Genomic DNA, 17,503 nt, shown 5'->3' on the forward strand with positions numbered 1-17,503 from the left:
GGAACCGGAGTACCCCATGTCGTATTAAAAAACATCGTATTAAACAACGGCGTCGATGGTTCCGGTAATGATCGTTCATTCACACTTGAATAAATAATTAGTCTATGTGTTAGTATTCGGTCAAATCAAGCAACCTCTATGGGGAAAGTATGAAAATTGCTCATGTAAATTGTTTACAAGTGAAGAAATGGTAATGGTCAAGTTATAAAATTAACCCCTATATGCTACTTGTCATGCCAAAATGTGTAGTTTTAACTGTTTAGGATTGTAGTTTTGAGTTTACGTTTACACTACAATCAATCCCTCAACTTCGGCACAATTTACACAATAACCCCTCAGGTTTACACTTTTTCAGGGGTAGAAAGTTTAAACATATAATTTTATTAAAATGAAATAAACTAATTCCCCCCGAATTTATAATGGGCCTTATCTTCTCGCTCGGTGTAAGTTAAATTTTTTTGAGTCCACCGTTCAACTCGAAAAAGTCTCACGAACCCAACGGGACTAACTATACGCGAAACGGACACCTTTTAAAAAACGCTTAACACAACGACAACCCGTATCTTTTTGTTCGCCGCAAGTTAAATTTTTCCGACAGCACCGTTACACTCGAAAAATTTTTATGAACAAAACGAAACTAACTACGTTCGAAACGGACACTTTTTAAAAAACGCTTAAGACAACGACATCTAAAACGGCGCTTAAGACATGAGCCGTTTTCCCTTCTGTAAATAAACAACGCTACGTAAAATATGAATACACAGGCCGAAAGCCCCCGCCGCATTGCGCGGGCCGGGTCCGGACTAGTTTTATCTAAGAACCACAAAAATTAAGTTGGTACAAAATTGTTCATTCATTCTATGTTTAAACTCTCTGTTTCTGGAGCAACGCATGTGAACGATTTAATTGTTTTCTATATTACGAGTATATTTTAATCGGATCTTTAGTTATTAGAATTGGTGTGTGCTTGGATGATAAAAAAATATTACAGTACGTTGTTGGAAGCTAAAAAGTTAATAGGGGATCTATTATAATGCAGGGGTATTTTGGGAAATCACCTGAAATAATGTTGGATGAATACAAAATAATAGTGGAAAAGTATCATTCTCCCAAAACACAGCTTTAGAAAATCAATTAAATTGAATAAATAAATAAATAAATAAATAAATAAGTGTGAAAATGGAAACCGGCAAGTTAGTAGTCGGAAAAGTTGGTGGCAAATCAACTGTAACTCGATGCTTCTCACAATACCCACTCAAATTCATCGTCCCCACTAAGGTATAGTAAACACAACTATTTAATAAGACACCCGATTAAACCTATTATCAGATTCTTCAACTTTAAAAAAAAAAAAAAAAAAAAAAAAAAACTAATTAAATATTGATATTGTAGGCAGGGCGTTCTGACATTGATGCTGTTTGGATATACACTCTCACATATGGCGGTGGTATTGTTTCTGTAAGCATTCAATCATAATTATTAGGGTTTTGTGTATAATGTATGTAATTTTTTCCATCATCATTAGGTATTATGTTCAATATAATTATGATTGGTTATGGCTGTATTGTATGTTTGTGATTTAGGGTGATTGTATTTTGTTTGATGTAACAATTGAAGATGGTTGTACTGCTGTTTTGACAACTCAGGCTTCTACTAAGGTTATTCTGATTGCATACCAAGTGTTTGATTAAATGCCTCATTGAGTAACCCTTTTTTAAGATAAAGTTTTGGTACTGACTTTATACGGCCGCTGCATTGTGTTGATTGGTATTTATTTATGGTTGTGTAGGTGTATAAATCGGTGGCCTTAAAGTGCTCGGAGCAAATAATGGAGGTGAGTAAGAGATGTCAATAGGTTTTAACTTGTAACACTAAGACGGGTAAATGTAGAATAAAGTAAAATGGTATACAAAATATGATCTTTGCCATTTTCATCCTATGAAAAATTGTTAACAAGTCCTAATATTCAATGTAGTAGGCAAGAGTAGGGAGTGATGCACTTCTGGTTGTGATTCCAGATCCAGTGACATGTTTTTCTACCGCAAGGTACTCCCAAAAGCAATTGTTTACCGTTGTGCCTGGCTCGAGCTTACTCGTTGTCGATTGGATCACGAGCGGACGTCATGAAAGTGGAGAAAAATGGGACTTCACACTGTATAAAAGCACCAACCATATTTATGTGGAAGACAAGCCTTTGTTTCTTGACACGGTATGTCATGTATTCTATTTGCTTGTGATTGATTATATTATTGAGGTTGTATTATTGAATAAATTGTTTATGATCACTCTACTATTAGATTGTACAGTGGCGATTCCAGGATTATAATTCAATGGGGTCCCATAAAAATTTCCAGTACTAATTATATTTGAATGTTATTTTAATTATACAACAACAACAACAAAACCCAATCCCGCGCCTGCGGGGTATGGAGGAGGTAAGATGTAGACAATCCTTCCTCTACCCTAAACTAGAAGAGAAGTCGTTTCCTTTACCACGAGTCGAGAAAAGGAATTCTCCACCCATAGGAAAGGGAAATTCATCCCCCTCTCTACTCCAGGGTAGAGAGATTGCTTCCGTGAGGACCTCCGGCTAAAAAGAAAAATTTTTAATTATAGTTTACCTTAAAAAAACTACAAATTCGAAATATATATGGGGTCCAAGTAGTTAGATTTAGTATCGTCCTATATAATTTAAAAGAAAAACTATAAATTTGAAAAATATATGGGGTCCCCCAATTAAATTTATTGGTGTCCTATACAATTTAACGGGTATTTTATACTAAAAAATTTCGAACTAGTGGTGTCCCGTGACCCCACGGGGATACACTTAGATTCGCCCCTGAGATTGTATGTGAATATTTATTCTTATGTTGCAATTACTTATCCTGCTAACTATCCAAAAACTGTCCTTGTAAAATATGCCTTCATTGTATTGTGAGCAATAATGCAAAATATAACTGAATAAAATATTAATATAATTTCTTGTAAACAAAAGATATTAAATCATTTAGTTGCATGCTTTGTGAGCATTGTTCTAGTTGTATAGCTAAAAGTTTACATATTTGACTTGCCTGGTCATTATGAAAAAGTTATATCCCAGATTGACCATCTAAATGGACTGAAATCGGCACCTTCAATTTCTACGATACAATATCCCCTGTCCAAAGTTCGTTAACGTCATCATTTCATGAAAAGTCCTGAACTTTCTTGGGATTTTTTTTTTTTTTGATGTTTCATGTGAATGCAGGTACTACTTGAGAATGGAAACGTCACAAGTATTGCTGAACGCATGCATGATTACCAAGTAATTGCAATGGTGATTATACTGGGGTAGGATTGTATTCACACAACCTTATATTTCAGCATTTGCAAAAGTATTCTCGTGTTGTTTGATTTCCCGATTATAATATGAAATTATGTAAAGAAAGTTTTATATTATTATGTTTTTAGCCCTAAGTTGAAGAACCTACAAAACCAAGTTCAAGAAGACGTGAAAAAGATGATGTCAGGGCAATTACATGTTCCATCTAGTGGAGGACGAACTAAAGCAAAAAACGGAGATGGATATACAAAGCCATCCCTTATTGCTTCTTGTAACTCGTTTGGTCCAAAGGTACTTCCTGTTTTCTTCCTGATGGATCTTGGCTTTGAAAAGATGCAGGTGGATATTTCGACCCATTTACTTATGAATGGGTCGATTCAGGTTATGTTTCACCTGTAGTGGGTGAAAGTTATAAAAATTTGGTTTCCTTAGAAGGAAACAGGGCAAGTTGGTTGAAAGTCGGTCTATTTTTCTATCATACAATTAACTTTTTATTATTCGGAATGAGTATTATTGAAATAAACATTTTCTGTAATCATCTTTTAGACACTAATATTTTATCAAGCAAGATTAAACTCTTTCAGTTCGACCCTTACTGGAACTCTTGAAGAAGTAAAAAAGTACCTTTTAAATTTTGATCAATTACCCAAACTGCCTGACCCACCCATCTTGCTACCTCTAACAAAAAAAAAATTGTTTAAATATTGTTAACACTTTTCTCTGTTGCCTTATACCACTTTGGTCCAACATGTTGGCAAAAAAATTAATTTGAAAATCCTATCACGTCAACTTGTAACAATCTATTTTCATCAATGTTTAATTATAAATAAAAGTATTTCTCATTTTACGTTGTTCACTTTTATATCATGTCCACATTCATTTGAAATGGAGTATGTCGTAGTTTTCAGAACTCCCTAATACTCACTCTTAAAAACATGTTATTTTCTGTTGGCTCGTTTCTATTCAAAATTACCTTGTATCCCTAAGCAAAACATTACTTCTCGTGGTCAATAAATCACCTATAATGTTGTTATCAAGAGGTATTTTTAATATCTGACTCACAATCTAAAACCCTTTTCGATGCAACTTGATGATGAAGTCTGTTTTCACGGATATCTTGTCTGTGCTTTTTTTTTTTTTTTTTTTTTTTACGTAAGACATATATTTACTTACTGGTATCTATCCCAAAAATATATGCTGATTAGATTGTAACTGCGGTTTTTATTATAACTGCAGGGAGTTGGTGTCGTAATCAGAATAGCAGTCACAACCACTGAATCAGTTTACAGGTTTCTTCATAGTCAATTAGCTACCATGGAACCAATGCTTGGTTTGTGCCCATACCAGTAGTACATCTTGCACAAGTTGTGGTTCTATGTCATACCCCATTTGTAAGTAAACTATATTTTGTTTTTGTGATCTCTTAATTCTAGTTATTATTTGCCTGTACCAACTCATTTATGAAAGTTGCTTTCAGAGTTGGTATGCATAGAACCATATAAACTTCAAAAGATTTTAAATATCACCTTTAACTTACATCAATAATGATGAATCATCCCACATATCTGGGCTTTAAATTTTTTTAGTGATTCAAGTGATATTAGGAATAAACTGACAATTACATTGACATTGTAACTAACAAAATGAGACGAAGTTAACCATAACTTCTCTTTGTATATCCGGACCAGGAGAGAAATGTTCGAGAGCATAATAAAGGGAAGTGTCGTAATTTAAAAAATATTTGGCGAACATGGGGATACAACATGGAAGGAAGGCTTTTAAGCAAAACTTGGTACTGTACTATATATATGTTGAATTTTGTTGTTTTTTTTCTCCATCCAAACCTCTTAGATTCGTTATAGCTAATAGGGTTCTATTTTTATCAAAGTCCTTAGATGTGGCTCTTGGGTGTTACAACTCAACATATGAAATTTACTTAGTTCTGTACTTCATTTATTTCCAAGTTCATGAGGACACCATTATTCACATGTTCGAATACATTAATTGGGGCTACAAATTTCTATACAGAGTAACTAGTTTTTGCAGGAACAAACGTAGTGAGATATCATATTTGTAGTTATTTCTGTAACAAGCATTTATACTCTTCAAAGTTAAAAAAGAAAAAGAAGTATTTTGATATATACAATAGAATGACGATAGTGTATATAGTGTAGTGGTATCAAGGTAAAATATAATATATACTGATTTGCGTATTCCATCCTGCACTCCTGTTGGTCAAACACCCCCCCCCCCCCCCCCCCCAAAATTTACTGCTCAACTGTAGCGTTCGTTTTTTTTTTAACTGTAGCCCCTTTTCGTGTTTTTTTTTTTTTTTTTTTTTTTATATTAAGTCCCTACTTCACTTTTCCTTCCACATACCACCACCATCACTAAACATCCTGCCACCTTTGGCCGCCACCTTCAACCACCGCCGCCAAACAACTTCAGCCACCACCACTTACCCAACGACATCCACCGTCAACCACCATCCGCCACCGAAGACCTCCGTCAGCCACCAGCTTATGCCGCCAAATAATAAGCTTTTTATATTTAAACAATTAAGATATGAATAATTTAGGCAAATAAATCAAGATATGAATAGTAAACCAGTGACTACCATCGTCCACCACCAATTTAAACTTTTGGCCAACCACAACCATGATCAACTTACTGCCACCGCTAGGGCTCCCTTCCACCATCACAATTAATCTCTTACCACCAACACCATGGATCTGAGTAAAAAGAAATGGAAAAGAGGAAGGTAGCGGTGGTGAGAAAGACACAACTATGGGCGGAGGTGTTGAAATGGTCGGCAGCGTAAGAATGGCAGTCGGCGTCGGGCTGACCAGTGGCGGCGGAAAATTAGAGAAGGGAGGAGAATTTCTTTAAAATTAGATTGTGATTGATAGAAAAAAGATGTGGTGTGGTGAATTTATCTTGGTAGGTGAAGATATGAGTTATTGTACCTGTCAATCTCATATCTCATACCAAAAAAAAAGGAAAAAAAAATACTGAGTAAAAAGAGTGGCAATAAAGATTGTGCAGGCTTTTCTAATGAGTTTGGCCCCACAAACCTATATCCCATCCCAATATCCATAAACCAAAAAACACAAACAGATCATCTCCTTACTAAAGTATCAAACCCCAAGTCCCATAACATATAAACATATTCGAATATTACATACATGATTTATGATATATATTTCTATATTATATTTTAATAATGGTTGATGATACTTAACAGGCTTAAAAATCAGTTTCGAAAACACGAATCTCAAAATACATTATTAAAGATCACAAGACTATTTTATTCAAAATCTTTTCTTTCTTTACGTTATAATCTTGATTTTTTTTTTTTTTTTGTTTGTCAAGAATACTCTTTTTAATCTATTCAAACACACTTGCATTTGAATTTTAAATAAGTTTCCATTATTTTTTCAGAACTTAAATATATTTTCTTCAACTTTAGGGTTATTTTGGTGAATCGCCTTTTTAAATAAACAAAAACTTCTTTTATATTATTTTTTACTTCCTTTTTCCTTTATTTTTTTTAAATGTTCAATTAACTGTCAGTTAAACATTTTTTTAAACATTCAATTAACCGATGCCAATATGAAACCGAACATATACAAATATTACATACAAAATACAAAAACTGTTTACTTTTTAAATATTATAAAGTATTGTTATATGTTACTCCTCGGTCCAATATTAATAGTCTTTAGGTAAAAATACACAGTTTAAAACATTACATTCATTATATTATACTTTTTATTTACTTTACCATTTAACCACTTATTTTTTACATATATTATTATCTTATATACAAAAGGTAATGATTATTTTTATCTATTTTTGATTACACTAAGCTCATCGTGCTGATAACGTGTTATAATTCAGTAGGCTTATAACTACCTTTAATGATTATAAGAACAAAGAGAGAAAAAAAAAAGAAGAAAGAGAGAAGAAATATTGATATTGATATTTTAAGAGAAATGGTACACATTAAATGGCTACCATACATGTCTATTTATAGTATAAAATATTACTATGCAAAAAATATAATAATAATAAAATTAACATCCAATCTAGATATTTTATAACAATCATCCAATTATTACTTTTATAACATAAATAAATAAGTGTGAAAATGGAAACCGGCAAGTTAGTAGTCGGAAAAGTTGGTGGCAAATCAACTGTAACTCGATGCTTCTCACAATACCCACTCAAATTCATCGTCCCCACTAAGGTATAGTAAACACAACTATTTAATAAGACACCCGATTAAACCTATTATCAGATTCTTCAACTTTTAAAAAAAAAAAAAAAAAAAAAAATTAAATATTGATATTGTAGGCAGGGCGTTCTGACATTGATGCTGTTTGGATATACACTCTCACATATGGTGGTGGTATTGTTTCTGTAAGCATTCATTCAATCATAATTATTAGGGTTTTGTGTATAATGTATGTAATTTTTTCCATCATCATTAGGTATTATGTTCAATATAATTATGATTGGTTATGGCTGTATTGTATGTTTGTGATTTAGGGTGATTGTATTTTGTTTGATGTAACAATTGAAGATGGTTGTACTGCTGTTTTGACAACTCAGGCTTCTACTAAGGTTATTCTGATTGCATACCAAGTGTTTGATTAAATGCCTCATTGAGTAACCCTTTTTTTAAGATAAAGTTTTGGTACTGACTTTATACGGCCGCTGCATTGTGTTGATTGGTATTTATTTATGGTTGTGTAGGTGTATAAATTGGTGGCCTTAAAGTGCTCGGAGCAAATAATGGAGGTGAGTAAGAGATGTCAATAGGTTTTAACTTGTAACACTAAGACGGGTAAATGTAGAATAAAGTAAAATGGTATACAAAATATGATCTTTGCCATTTTCATCCTATGAAAAATTGTTAACAAGTCCTAATATTCAATGTAGTAGGCAAGAGTAGGGAGTGATGCACTTCTGGTTGTGATTCCAGATCCAGTGACATGTTTTTCTACCGCAAGGTACTCCCAAAAGCAATTGTTTACCGTTGTGCCTGGCTCGAGCTTACTCGTTGTCGATTGGATCACGAGCGGACGTCATGAAAGTGGAGAAAAATGGGACTTCACACTGTATAAAAGCACCAACCATATTTATGTGGAAGACAAGCCTTTGTTTCTTGACACGGTATGCCATGTATTCTATTTGCTTGTGATTGATTATATTATTGAGGTTGTATTATTGAATAAATTGTTTATGATCACTCTACTATTAGATTGTACAGTGGCGATTCCAGGATTATAATTCAATGGGGTCCCATAAAAATTTTCAGTACTAATTATATTTGAATGTTATTTTAATTGTAGTTTACCTTAAAAAAACTACAAATTCGAAATATATATGGGGTCCAAGTAGTTAGATTTAGTATCGTCCTATATAATTTAAAAGAAAAACTATAAATTTGAAAAATATATGGGGTCCCCCAATTAAATTTATTGGTGTCCTATACAATTTAACGGGTATTTTATACTAAAAAATTTCGAACTAGTGGTGTCCCGTGACCCCACGGGGATACACTTAGATTCGCCCCTGAGATTGTATGTGAATATTTATTCTTATGTTGCAATTACTTATCCTGCTAACTATCCAAAAACTGTCCTTGTAAAATATGCCTTCATTGTATTGTGAGCAATAATGCAAAATATAACTGAATAAAATATTAATATAATTTCTTGTAAACAAAAGATATTAAATCATTTAGTTGCATGCTTTGTGAGCATTGTTCTAGTTGTATAGCTAAAAGTTTACATATTTGACTTGCCTGGTCATTATGAAAAAGTTATATCCCAGATTGACCATCTAAATGGACTGAAATCGGCACCTTCAATTTCTACGATACAATATCCCCTGTCCAAAGTTCGTTAACGTCATCATTTCATGAAAAGTCCTGAACTTTCTTGGGATATTTATTTTTTTTGATGTTTCATGTGAATGCAGGTACTACTTGAGAATGGAAACGTCACAAGTATTGCTGAACGCATGCATGATTACCAAGTAATTGCAATGGTGATTATACTGGGGTAGGATTGTATTCACACAACCTTATATTTCAGCATTTGCAAAAGTATTCTCGTGTTGTTTGATTTCCCGATTATAATATGAAATTATGTAAAGAAAGTTTTATATTATTATGTTTTTAGCCCTAAGTTGAAGAACCTACAAAACCAAGTTCAAGAAGACGTGAAAAAGATGATGTCAGGGCAATTACATGTTCCATCTAGTGGAGGACGAACTAAAGCAAAAAACGGAGATGGATATACAAAGCCATCCCTTATTGCTTCTTGTAACTCGTTTGGTCCAAAGGTACTTCCTGTTTTCTTCCTGATGGATCTTGGCTTTGAAAAGATGCAGGTGGATATTTCGACCCATTTACTTATGAATGGGTCGATTCAGGTTATGTTTCATCTGTAGTGGGTGAAAGTTATAAAAATTTGGTTTCCTTAGAAGGAAACAGGGCAAGTTGGTTGAAAGTCGGTCTATTTTTCTATCATACAATTAACTTTTTATTATTCGGAATGAGTATTATTGAAATAAACATTTTCTGTAATCATCTTTTAGACACTAATATTTTATCAAGCAAGATTAAACTCTTTCAGTTCGACCCTTACTGGAACTCTGGAAGAAGTAAAAAAGTACCTTTTAAATTTTGATCAATTACCCAAACTGCCTGACCCACCCATCTTGCTACCTCTAACAAAAAAAAAAAAATTGTTTAAATATTGTTAACACTTTTCTCTGTTGCCTTATACCACTTTGGTCCAACATGTTGGCAAAAAAATTAATTTGAAAATCCTATCACGCCAACTTGTAACAATCTATTTTCATCAATGTTTAATTATAAATAAAAGTATTTCTCATTTTACGTTGTTCACTTTTATATCATGTCCACATTCATTTGAAATGGAGTATGACGTAGTTTTCAGAACTCCCTAATACTCACTCTCTTAAAAACATGTTATTTTCTGTTGGCTCGTTTCTATTCAAAATTACCTTATATCCCTAAGCAAAACATTACTTCTCGTGGTCAATAAATCACCTATAATGTTGTTATCAAGAGGTATTTTTAATATCTGACTCACAATCTAAAACCCTTTTCGATGCAACTTGATGATGAAGTCTGTTTTTCACGGATATCTTGTCTGTGCTTTTTTTTTTTTTTTTTTTTTTTTTTTTACGTAAGACATATATTTACTTACTGGTATCTATCCCAAAAATATATGCTGATTAGATTGTAACTGCGGTTTTTATTATAACTGCAGGGAGTTGGTGTCGTAATCAGAATAGCAGCCACAACAACTGAATCAGTTTACAGGTTTCTTCATAGTCAATTAGCTACCATGGAACCAATGCTTGGTTTGTGCCCATACCAGTAGTACATCTTGCACAAGTGGTGGTTCTATGTCATACCCCATTTGTAAGTAAACTATATTTTGTTTTTGTGATCTCTTAATGCTAGTTATTATTTGCCTGTACCAACTCATTCTGACAATTACATTGACATTGTAACTAACAAAATGAGACGAAGTTAACCATAACTTCTCTTTGTATATCCGGACCAGGAGTGAAATGTTCGAGAGCATAATAAAGGGAAGTGTCGTAATTTAAAAAATATTTGGCGAACATGGGGATACAACATGGAAGGAAGGCTTTTAAGCAAAACTTGGTACTGTACTATATATATGTTGAATTTTGTTGTTTTTTTTCTCCATCCAAACCTCTTAGATTCGTTATAGCTAATAGGGTTCTATTTTTATCAAAGTCCTTAGATGTGGCTCTTGGGTGTTACAACTCAACATATGAAATTTACTTAGTTCTGTACTTCATTTATTTCCAAGTTCATGAGGACACCATTATTCACATGTTCGAATACATTAATTGGGGCTACAAATTTCTATACAGAGTAACTAGTTTTTGCAGGAACAAACGTAGTGAGATATCATATTTGTAGTTATTTCTGTAACAAGCATTTATACTCTTCAAAGTTAAAAAAGAAAAAGAAGTATTTTGATATATACAATAGAATGACGATAGTGTATATAGTGTAGTGCTATCAAGGTAAATTATAATATATACTGATTTGCGTATTCCATCATGCACTCCTATTGGTCAACCCCCCAATTTACCGCTCAACTGCAGCGTTCCTTTTTTTAACTGTAGCCCCTTTTCGTTTTTTTTTTTTTTTTAATATTAAGTCCCTAGTTCACTTGTCCTTCCACATACCACCACCATCACTAAACATCCTGCCACCTTTGGCCGCCACCTTCAACCACCGCCGCCAAACAACTTCAGCCACCACCACTTACCCAACGACATCCACCGTCAACCTCCATCCGCCACCGAAGACCTCCGTCAGCCACCAGCTTATGCCGCCAAATAATAAGCTTTTTATATTTAAACAATTAAGATATGAATAATTTAGGCAAATAAATCAAGATATGAATAGTAAACCAGTGACTACCATCGTCCACCACCAATTTAAACTTTTGGCCAACCACAACCATGATCAACTTACTGCCACCGCTAGGGCTCCCTTCCACCATCACCATTAATCTCTTACCACCAACACCATGGATCTGAGTAAAAAGAAATGGAAAAGAGGAAGGTAGCGGTGGTGAGAAAGACACAACTATGGGCGGAGGTGTTGAAATGGTCGGCAGCGTAAGAATGGCAGTCGGCGTCCAGTGGCGGCGGAAAATTAGAGAAGGGAGGAGAATTTCTTTAAAATTAGATTGTGATTGATAGAAAAAAGATGTGGTGTGGTGAATTTATCTTGGTAGGTGAAGATATGAGTTACTGTACCTGTCAATCTCATATCTCATACCAAAAAAAAAAGGAAAAAAAAAATACCGAGTAAAAAGAGTGGCAATAAAGATTGTGCAGGCTTTTCTAATGAGTTTGGCCCCACAAACCTATATCCCATCCCAATATCCATAAACCAAAAAACACAAACAGACCATCTCCTTACTAAAGTATCAAACCCCAAGTCCCATAACATATAAACATATTCGAATATTACATACATGATTTATGATATATATTTCTATATTATATATTATATTTTAATATTTTAATAATGGTTAATGATACTTAACAGGTTTAAAAATCAGTTTCGAAAACATGAATCTCAAAATACATTATTAAAGATCACAAGACTATTTTATTCAAAATCTTTTCTTTCTTTACGTTATAATCTTTTTTTTTTTTTTTTTTTTTGTCAAGAATACTCTTTTTAATCTATTCAAACACACTTGCATTTGAATTTTAAATAAGTTTCCATTATTTTTTCAGAACTTAAATATATTTTCAACTTTAGGGTTATTTTGGTGAATCGCCTTTTTAAATAAACAAAAACTTCTTTTATATTATTTTTTACTTCCTTTTTCCTTTATTTTTTTAAACGTTCAATTAACTGTCAGTTAAACATTTTTTTAAACATTCAATTAACCGTTGCCAATATGAAACCGAACATATACAAATATTACATACAAAATAGAAAAACTGTTTACTTTTTAAATATTATAAAGTATTGTTATATGTTACTTCTCGGTCCAATATTAATAGTCTTTAGGTAAAAATACACAGTTTAAAACATTACATTCATTATATTATACTTTTTATTTACTTTACCATTTAACCACTTACTTTTTACATATATTATTATCTTATATACAAAAGGTAATGATTATTTTTATCTATTTTTGGAAGTGGACTTATAATTTACCTTATTTTATAACCCGTTTATTTATTATTAATTAAGAAAAGTATTAAAATTATATGTGTATGTGGATTTGGTCTCCGTAGCGAAGCACGGACCTCCAAAACTAGTTACTATACTATCTAACACACAAAAAAGGTGAATAGTAACTAGGGGCATTTTTGTCATTTCACTTTTTAAAAAAAAATCTACTTAAATTTTACTACACCAACAAAGACTCCCACACTTTTTTCAAATATTCAAATCGACCCCCTAAAAAGGAGGGTAAAGTGTCAAATAACCATTTTCATAAAAAATCTTAAATAAACTCCACCCAAATATTCAACGGGTCATATCTTCTCACTCGCAACGAGTTAAATTTTTCCGGCACCATCGTTAAATTCGAAATAATTTTAGGAACACAATGTCACTAACTATACGCAAAACGGACGTTTTTTAAAAAACGCTAAAAATCTAATAGACAAAAAGGTGAATAGTAACTAGGGGCATTTTCGTCATTTCACTTTTTTATTAATTCTAATTAAATTTTACTACACCAACAAAGACCCCCACACTTTTTTCAAATATTCAAATCGACCCCTCAAACGGGGGGGGGGGGGGGGGGTAAAGTGTCAAATAACCATTTTCATAAAAAAATCTTAAATAAACTCTACCCAAATTTTCAACGAGTCGATCTTCTCGCTCGCAACGAGTTAAATTTTTCCGACACCATTTGTAAACTCGAAATAATTTTAGGAACACAATGTCACTAACTATACGCAAAACGGACGCTTTTTAAAAAACGCTAAAAAAATTGGAATACTATTCATACACGTTGATTTTGCGTTAAATTTTTAAAAGTCGATAATTACATAGCTAAACACGGAAATGGACAAATATAGTTAATTTAAAATAACATTTAAATCTTTCACGGGTTATACCTTTTAGTTCGACTCGAGTTGCGCTTCAACAACATCATTCTTTAGCCACAAAATAATTTTACAAACTAAACGCAATAAAATACATTGAAAACCGAACCCCCGGCGCGAAGCGAGGGTTCAACAACTAGTACCATCTAATAGACAAAAAAGATGAATAACCAGGGGAGTTTTCGGCCTTTCACTTTTTTTTGGCACCTTTTTTTTTCAAAAAAGCCCCCAGACTTTGTTCAAATATTAAAATCGACCCCCCAAATAGGGGGTAAAGTGTCAAATACTCATTTTCATAATAAAATCTTAAATAAACTCCACCCGAATATTCAACGGGCCATATCTTCTCGCTCGCAACGAGTTAAATTTTTCCAACACCATCGTTAAACTCGAAATAATTTTAGGAACACAATGTCACTAACTATACGCAAAACGGACGCTTTTTAAAAAACGCTAAAAAATTGGGATACTTTTCATACACGTTGATTTTGCGTTAAATTTTTAAAAGTCGATAATTACATAGCGAAACACGGAAATGGACATATATAGTTAATTTAAAATAACATTTAAATCTTTCACGGGTTATACCTTTTAGTTCGACTCGTGTTGCGCTTCAACGACATCATTCTTTAGCCACAAAATAATTTTACAAACTAAACGCAATAAAATACATTGAAAATCGAACTCCCGGCGCGAAGCGAGGGTTCAACAACTAGTACTATCTAATAGACAAAAAAGATGAATAACCAGGGGCGTTTTCGTCATTTCACTTTTTTGGCACCTTTTTTTCAAAAAAGCCCCCAGACTTTGTTCAAATATTAAAATCGACCCCACAAACAGGGGGTAAAGTGTCAAATACTCATTTTCATAAAAAAAATCTTAAATAAACTCCACCCAAATATTCAACGGGCCATATCTTCTCGCTCGCAACGAGTTAAATTTTTCCAACACCATCGTTAAACTCGAAATAATTTTAGGAACACAATGTCACTAACTATACGCAAAACAGACGCTTTTTAAAAAACGATAAATATTTGAGGTACTTTTCATACACGTTGATTTTACGTTATATTTTTAAAAGTCGACAATTACATAGCGAAACGCGGAGATGCACATATATCGTTAATTTAAACTAACATTTAAATCTTTCACTGATTATACCTTTTAGTTCGACTCGATTTGCGCTTCAACGACATCATCGTTAGCCACGAAATAATTTTACAAACTAAACGCAATAAAATACATTGAAAACCGAACCCCCGGCGCGAAGCGAGGGTTCAACAACTAGTACTATCTAATAGACAAAAAAGATGAATAACTAGGGACGTTTTCGTCCTTTCACTTTTTTGGCACCTTTTTTTTCAAAAAAGCCCCCAGACTTTGTTCAAATATTAAAATTGACCCCCCAAACAGGGGGTAAAGTGTCAAATACTCATTTTCATAAAAAAAATCTTAAATAAACTCCACATAAATATTCAACGAGCCATATCTTCTCGCTCGCAAGGAGTTAAATTTTTCCAACACCATCGTTAAACTCGAAATAATTTTAGGAACACAATGTCACTAACTATACGCAAAACGGACGCTTTTTAAAAAAAAACTAAATATTTGAGGTACTTTTCATATACGTTGATTTTACGTTATATTTTTAAAAGTCGACAATTCTATAGCGAAACGCGGAGATGCAAACGCGGAGATGCACATATATTGTTAATTTAAACTAACATTTAAATCTTTCACTGATTATACCTTTTAGTTCGACTCGATTTGCGCTTCAACGAAATCATCGTTAGCCACGAAATAATTTTACAAACTAAACGCAATAAAATACATTGAAAACCGAACCCCCGGCGCGAAGCGATGGTTCAACAACTAGTACTATCTAATAGACAAAAAAGATGAATAACCAGGGGCGTTTTCATCCTTTCACTTTTTTGGCACCTTTTTTTTTCCAAAAAAGCCCCCAGACTTTGTTCAAATATTAAAATCGACCCCCCAAACAGGGGGTAAAGTGTCAAATACTCATTTTTCATAAAAAAAAATCTTAAATAAACTCCACCCAAATATTCAACGGGCCATATCTTCTCGCTCGCAACGAGTTAAATTTTTCCAACACCATCGTTAAACTCGAAATAATTTTAGGAACACAATGTCACTAACTATACGCAAAACGGAAGCTTTTTAAAAAACGCTAAATATTTGAGGTACTTTTCATATACGTTGATTTTACGTTTTATTTTTAAAAGTCGACAATTCCATAGCGAAACGCGGAGATGCACATATATTGTTAATTTAAACTAACATTTAAATCTTTCACTGATTATACCTTTTAGTTCGACTCGATTTGCGCTTCAACGACATCATCGTTAGCCACGAAATAATTTTACAAACTAAACGCAGTAAAATACATTGAAAACCGAACCCCGGCGCGAAGCGAGGGTTCGAAAACTAGTTGTAGACTATTTGTAATTGTGTTGTGTGTGTGTGTTTAAGTTCTAACTTCTAAGGGATTTAGTGGTTAAGGCATAAGGGATACATACATACATACATAAGGTGCTGATCTTGGCACGTTTTATTTTTCACATTCGTAAAATTGAGTATTGTTGTTGTTTGTCGTTTTGAAAATGGGAATTTAAACCTAAAAAACGTCACATACAGATAATCAGTTATGCCAGAACTATGCAAGGCTAGCATAACTTCTAACTTTTTCTTATGGTCTATAAGATTAAACTCTTTTAACCAAACAAAATTTTAGCTAGAGGCTCCAAAAAGTATCTTACCAAATACCTAAACTTTAATACATTTACTTTTGTTTTTTGAAATTATAATTTCTTTCTTGAGTATTAATGAAAATATTTTATTTTAGACATAATTGTGCTGTTGGTCCATCAATTTTGTCTTAAACAACACATGTAACCTTTTTTTTTACCTTGTTGACATTCATTTATCATTTTGTGACACGGATGAACCTGTAACTAGTGTTAATATTTTTCGTTAAATCCTACCATGTGCCTTACTTATGTAGGGTATTTTCGTCAATTTAACTCATTTTCCATTGTCCTTTTTCCCTTCATCTTCAACAAACCTAATCCTGACAAATTGTTCATATGTTAACCAAATTAAAATCAAATCAAAAACCAACTAAATTCATTAACGAAAAATAATTTTAATTTAGATTTGAATTTGAATTCGTTTGGTTTTCAATTTGAATTTACCTTGGTTAGGATATGAAAATTTTGTTTGGGTTAGGTTTGTTGAAGATGAAGGGAAGAAGAAAATGACACAAATTGACGAAAATATTAACACCAATTAGTCTTAGGGTGTCACCAAATGATAAATAAAGTTCAACGAGGTCAAAATTAAAGAAAAAGGTTACCGGCGTTATTTGTAGCATTAAAAATTTTTAACCAAACAAAATTTTTTAGCTAGAGGCTCAAAAAATCCAAAATTTCTCAAACACCGTCCCTAAACATTTCCTATACACTACTCTCCACCGCTCTAATTTGT

The 17,503-nt window shown here is 32.9% G+C and overlaps 2 protein-coding genes across 2 annotated transcripts; both read left to right on the plus strand.

Annotated features, from left to right (window-relative positions):
* Positions 1-1,149: 1,149 nt before the first annotated feature.
* LOC139857953 (urease accessory protein D-like) lies at positions 1,150-5,278 on the plus strand. Its single transcript, XM_071846799.1, has 9 exons — positions 1,150-1,278; positions 1,393-1,458; positions 1,584-1,658; positions 1,790-1,834; positions 1,979-2,209; positions 3,248-3,330; positions 3,451-3,613; positions 4,559-4,713; positions 5,011-5,278. Exons 1-8 carry the CDS (start codon positions 1,180-1,182, stop codon positions 4,670-4,672), a joined length of 876 nt encoding a protein of 291 aa, XP_071702900.1. The 5' UTR covers positions 1,150-1,179; the 3' UTR covers positions 4,673-4,713; positions 5,011-5,278.
* A 2,160-nt stretch (positions 5,279-7,438) lies between these two features.
* Positions 7,439-10,844, plus strand: LOC139858195 (urease accessory protein D-like). Its single transcript, XM_071847046.1, has 8 exons — positions 7,439-7,571; positions 7,679-7,744; positions 7,874-7,948; positions 8,081-8,125; positions 8,270-8,500; positions 9,311-9,393; positions 9,514-9,676; positions 10,633-10,844. Exons 1-8 carry the CDS (start codon positions 7,473-7,475, stop codon positions 10,744-10,746), a joined length of 876 nt encoding a protein of 291 aa, XP_071703147.1. The 5' UTR covers positions 7,439-7,472; the 3' UTR covers positions 10,747-10,844.
* The last annotated feature ends 6,659 nt before the right edge of the window (positions 10,845-17,503 follow it).

Source organism: Rutidosis leptorrhynchoides, chromosome 7 (genome assembly GCF_046630445.1).
Source record: "Rutidosis leptorrhynchoides isolate AG116_Rl617_1_P2 chromosome 7, CSIRO_AGI_Rlap_v1, whole genome shotgun sequence".
NCBI classification, from domain to species: domain Eukaryota; kingdom Viridiplantae; phylum Streptophyta; class Magnoliopsida; order Asterales; family Asteraceae; genus Rutidosis; species Rutidosis leptorrhynchoides.

Excerpts from the sequence above, each read along its gene's own strand:
- LOC139857953 (XM_071846799.1), top strand. The coding sequence starts at position 1,180 with ATGGAAACCGGCAAGTTAGTAGTCGGAAAAGTTGGTGGCAAATCAACT. Across the intron at positions 1,459-1,583 it reads ATGGCGGTGGTATTGTTTCT|GGTGATTGTATTTTGTTTGA; the intron begins GTAAGCATTCAA and ends TTTGTGATTTAG. Across the intron at positions 3,331-3,450 it reads GCAATGGTGATTATACTGGG|CCCTAAGTTGAAGAACCTAC; the intron begins GTAGGATTGTAT and ends TTATGTTTTTAG.
- LOC139858195 (XM_071847046.1), top strand. The coding sequence starts at position 7,473 with ATGGAAACCGGCAAGTTAGTAGTCGGAAAAGTTGGTGGCAAATCAACT. Across the intron at positions 8,126-8,269 it reads GCTCGGAGCAAATAATGGAG|GCAAGAGTAGGGAGTGATGC; the intron begins GTGAGTAAGAGA and ends TCAATGTAGTAG. Across the intron at positions 9,394-9,513 it reads GCAATGGTGATTATACTGGG|CCCTAAGTTGAAGAACCTAC; the intron begins GTAGGATTGTAT and ends TTATGTTTTTAG.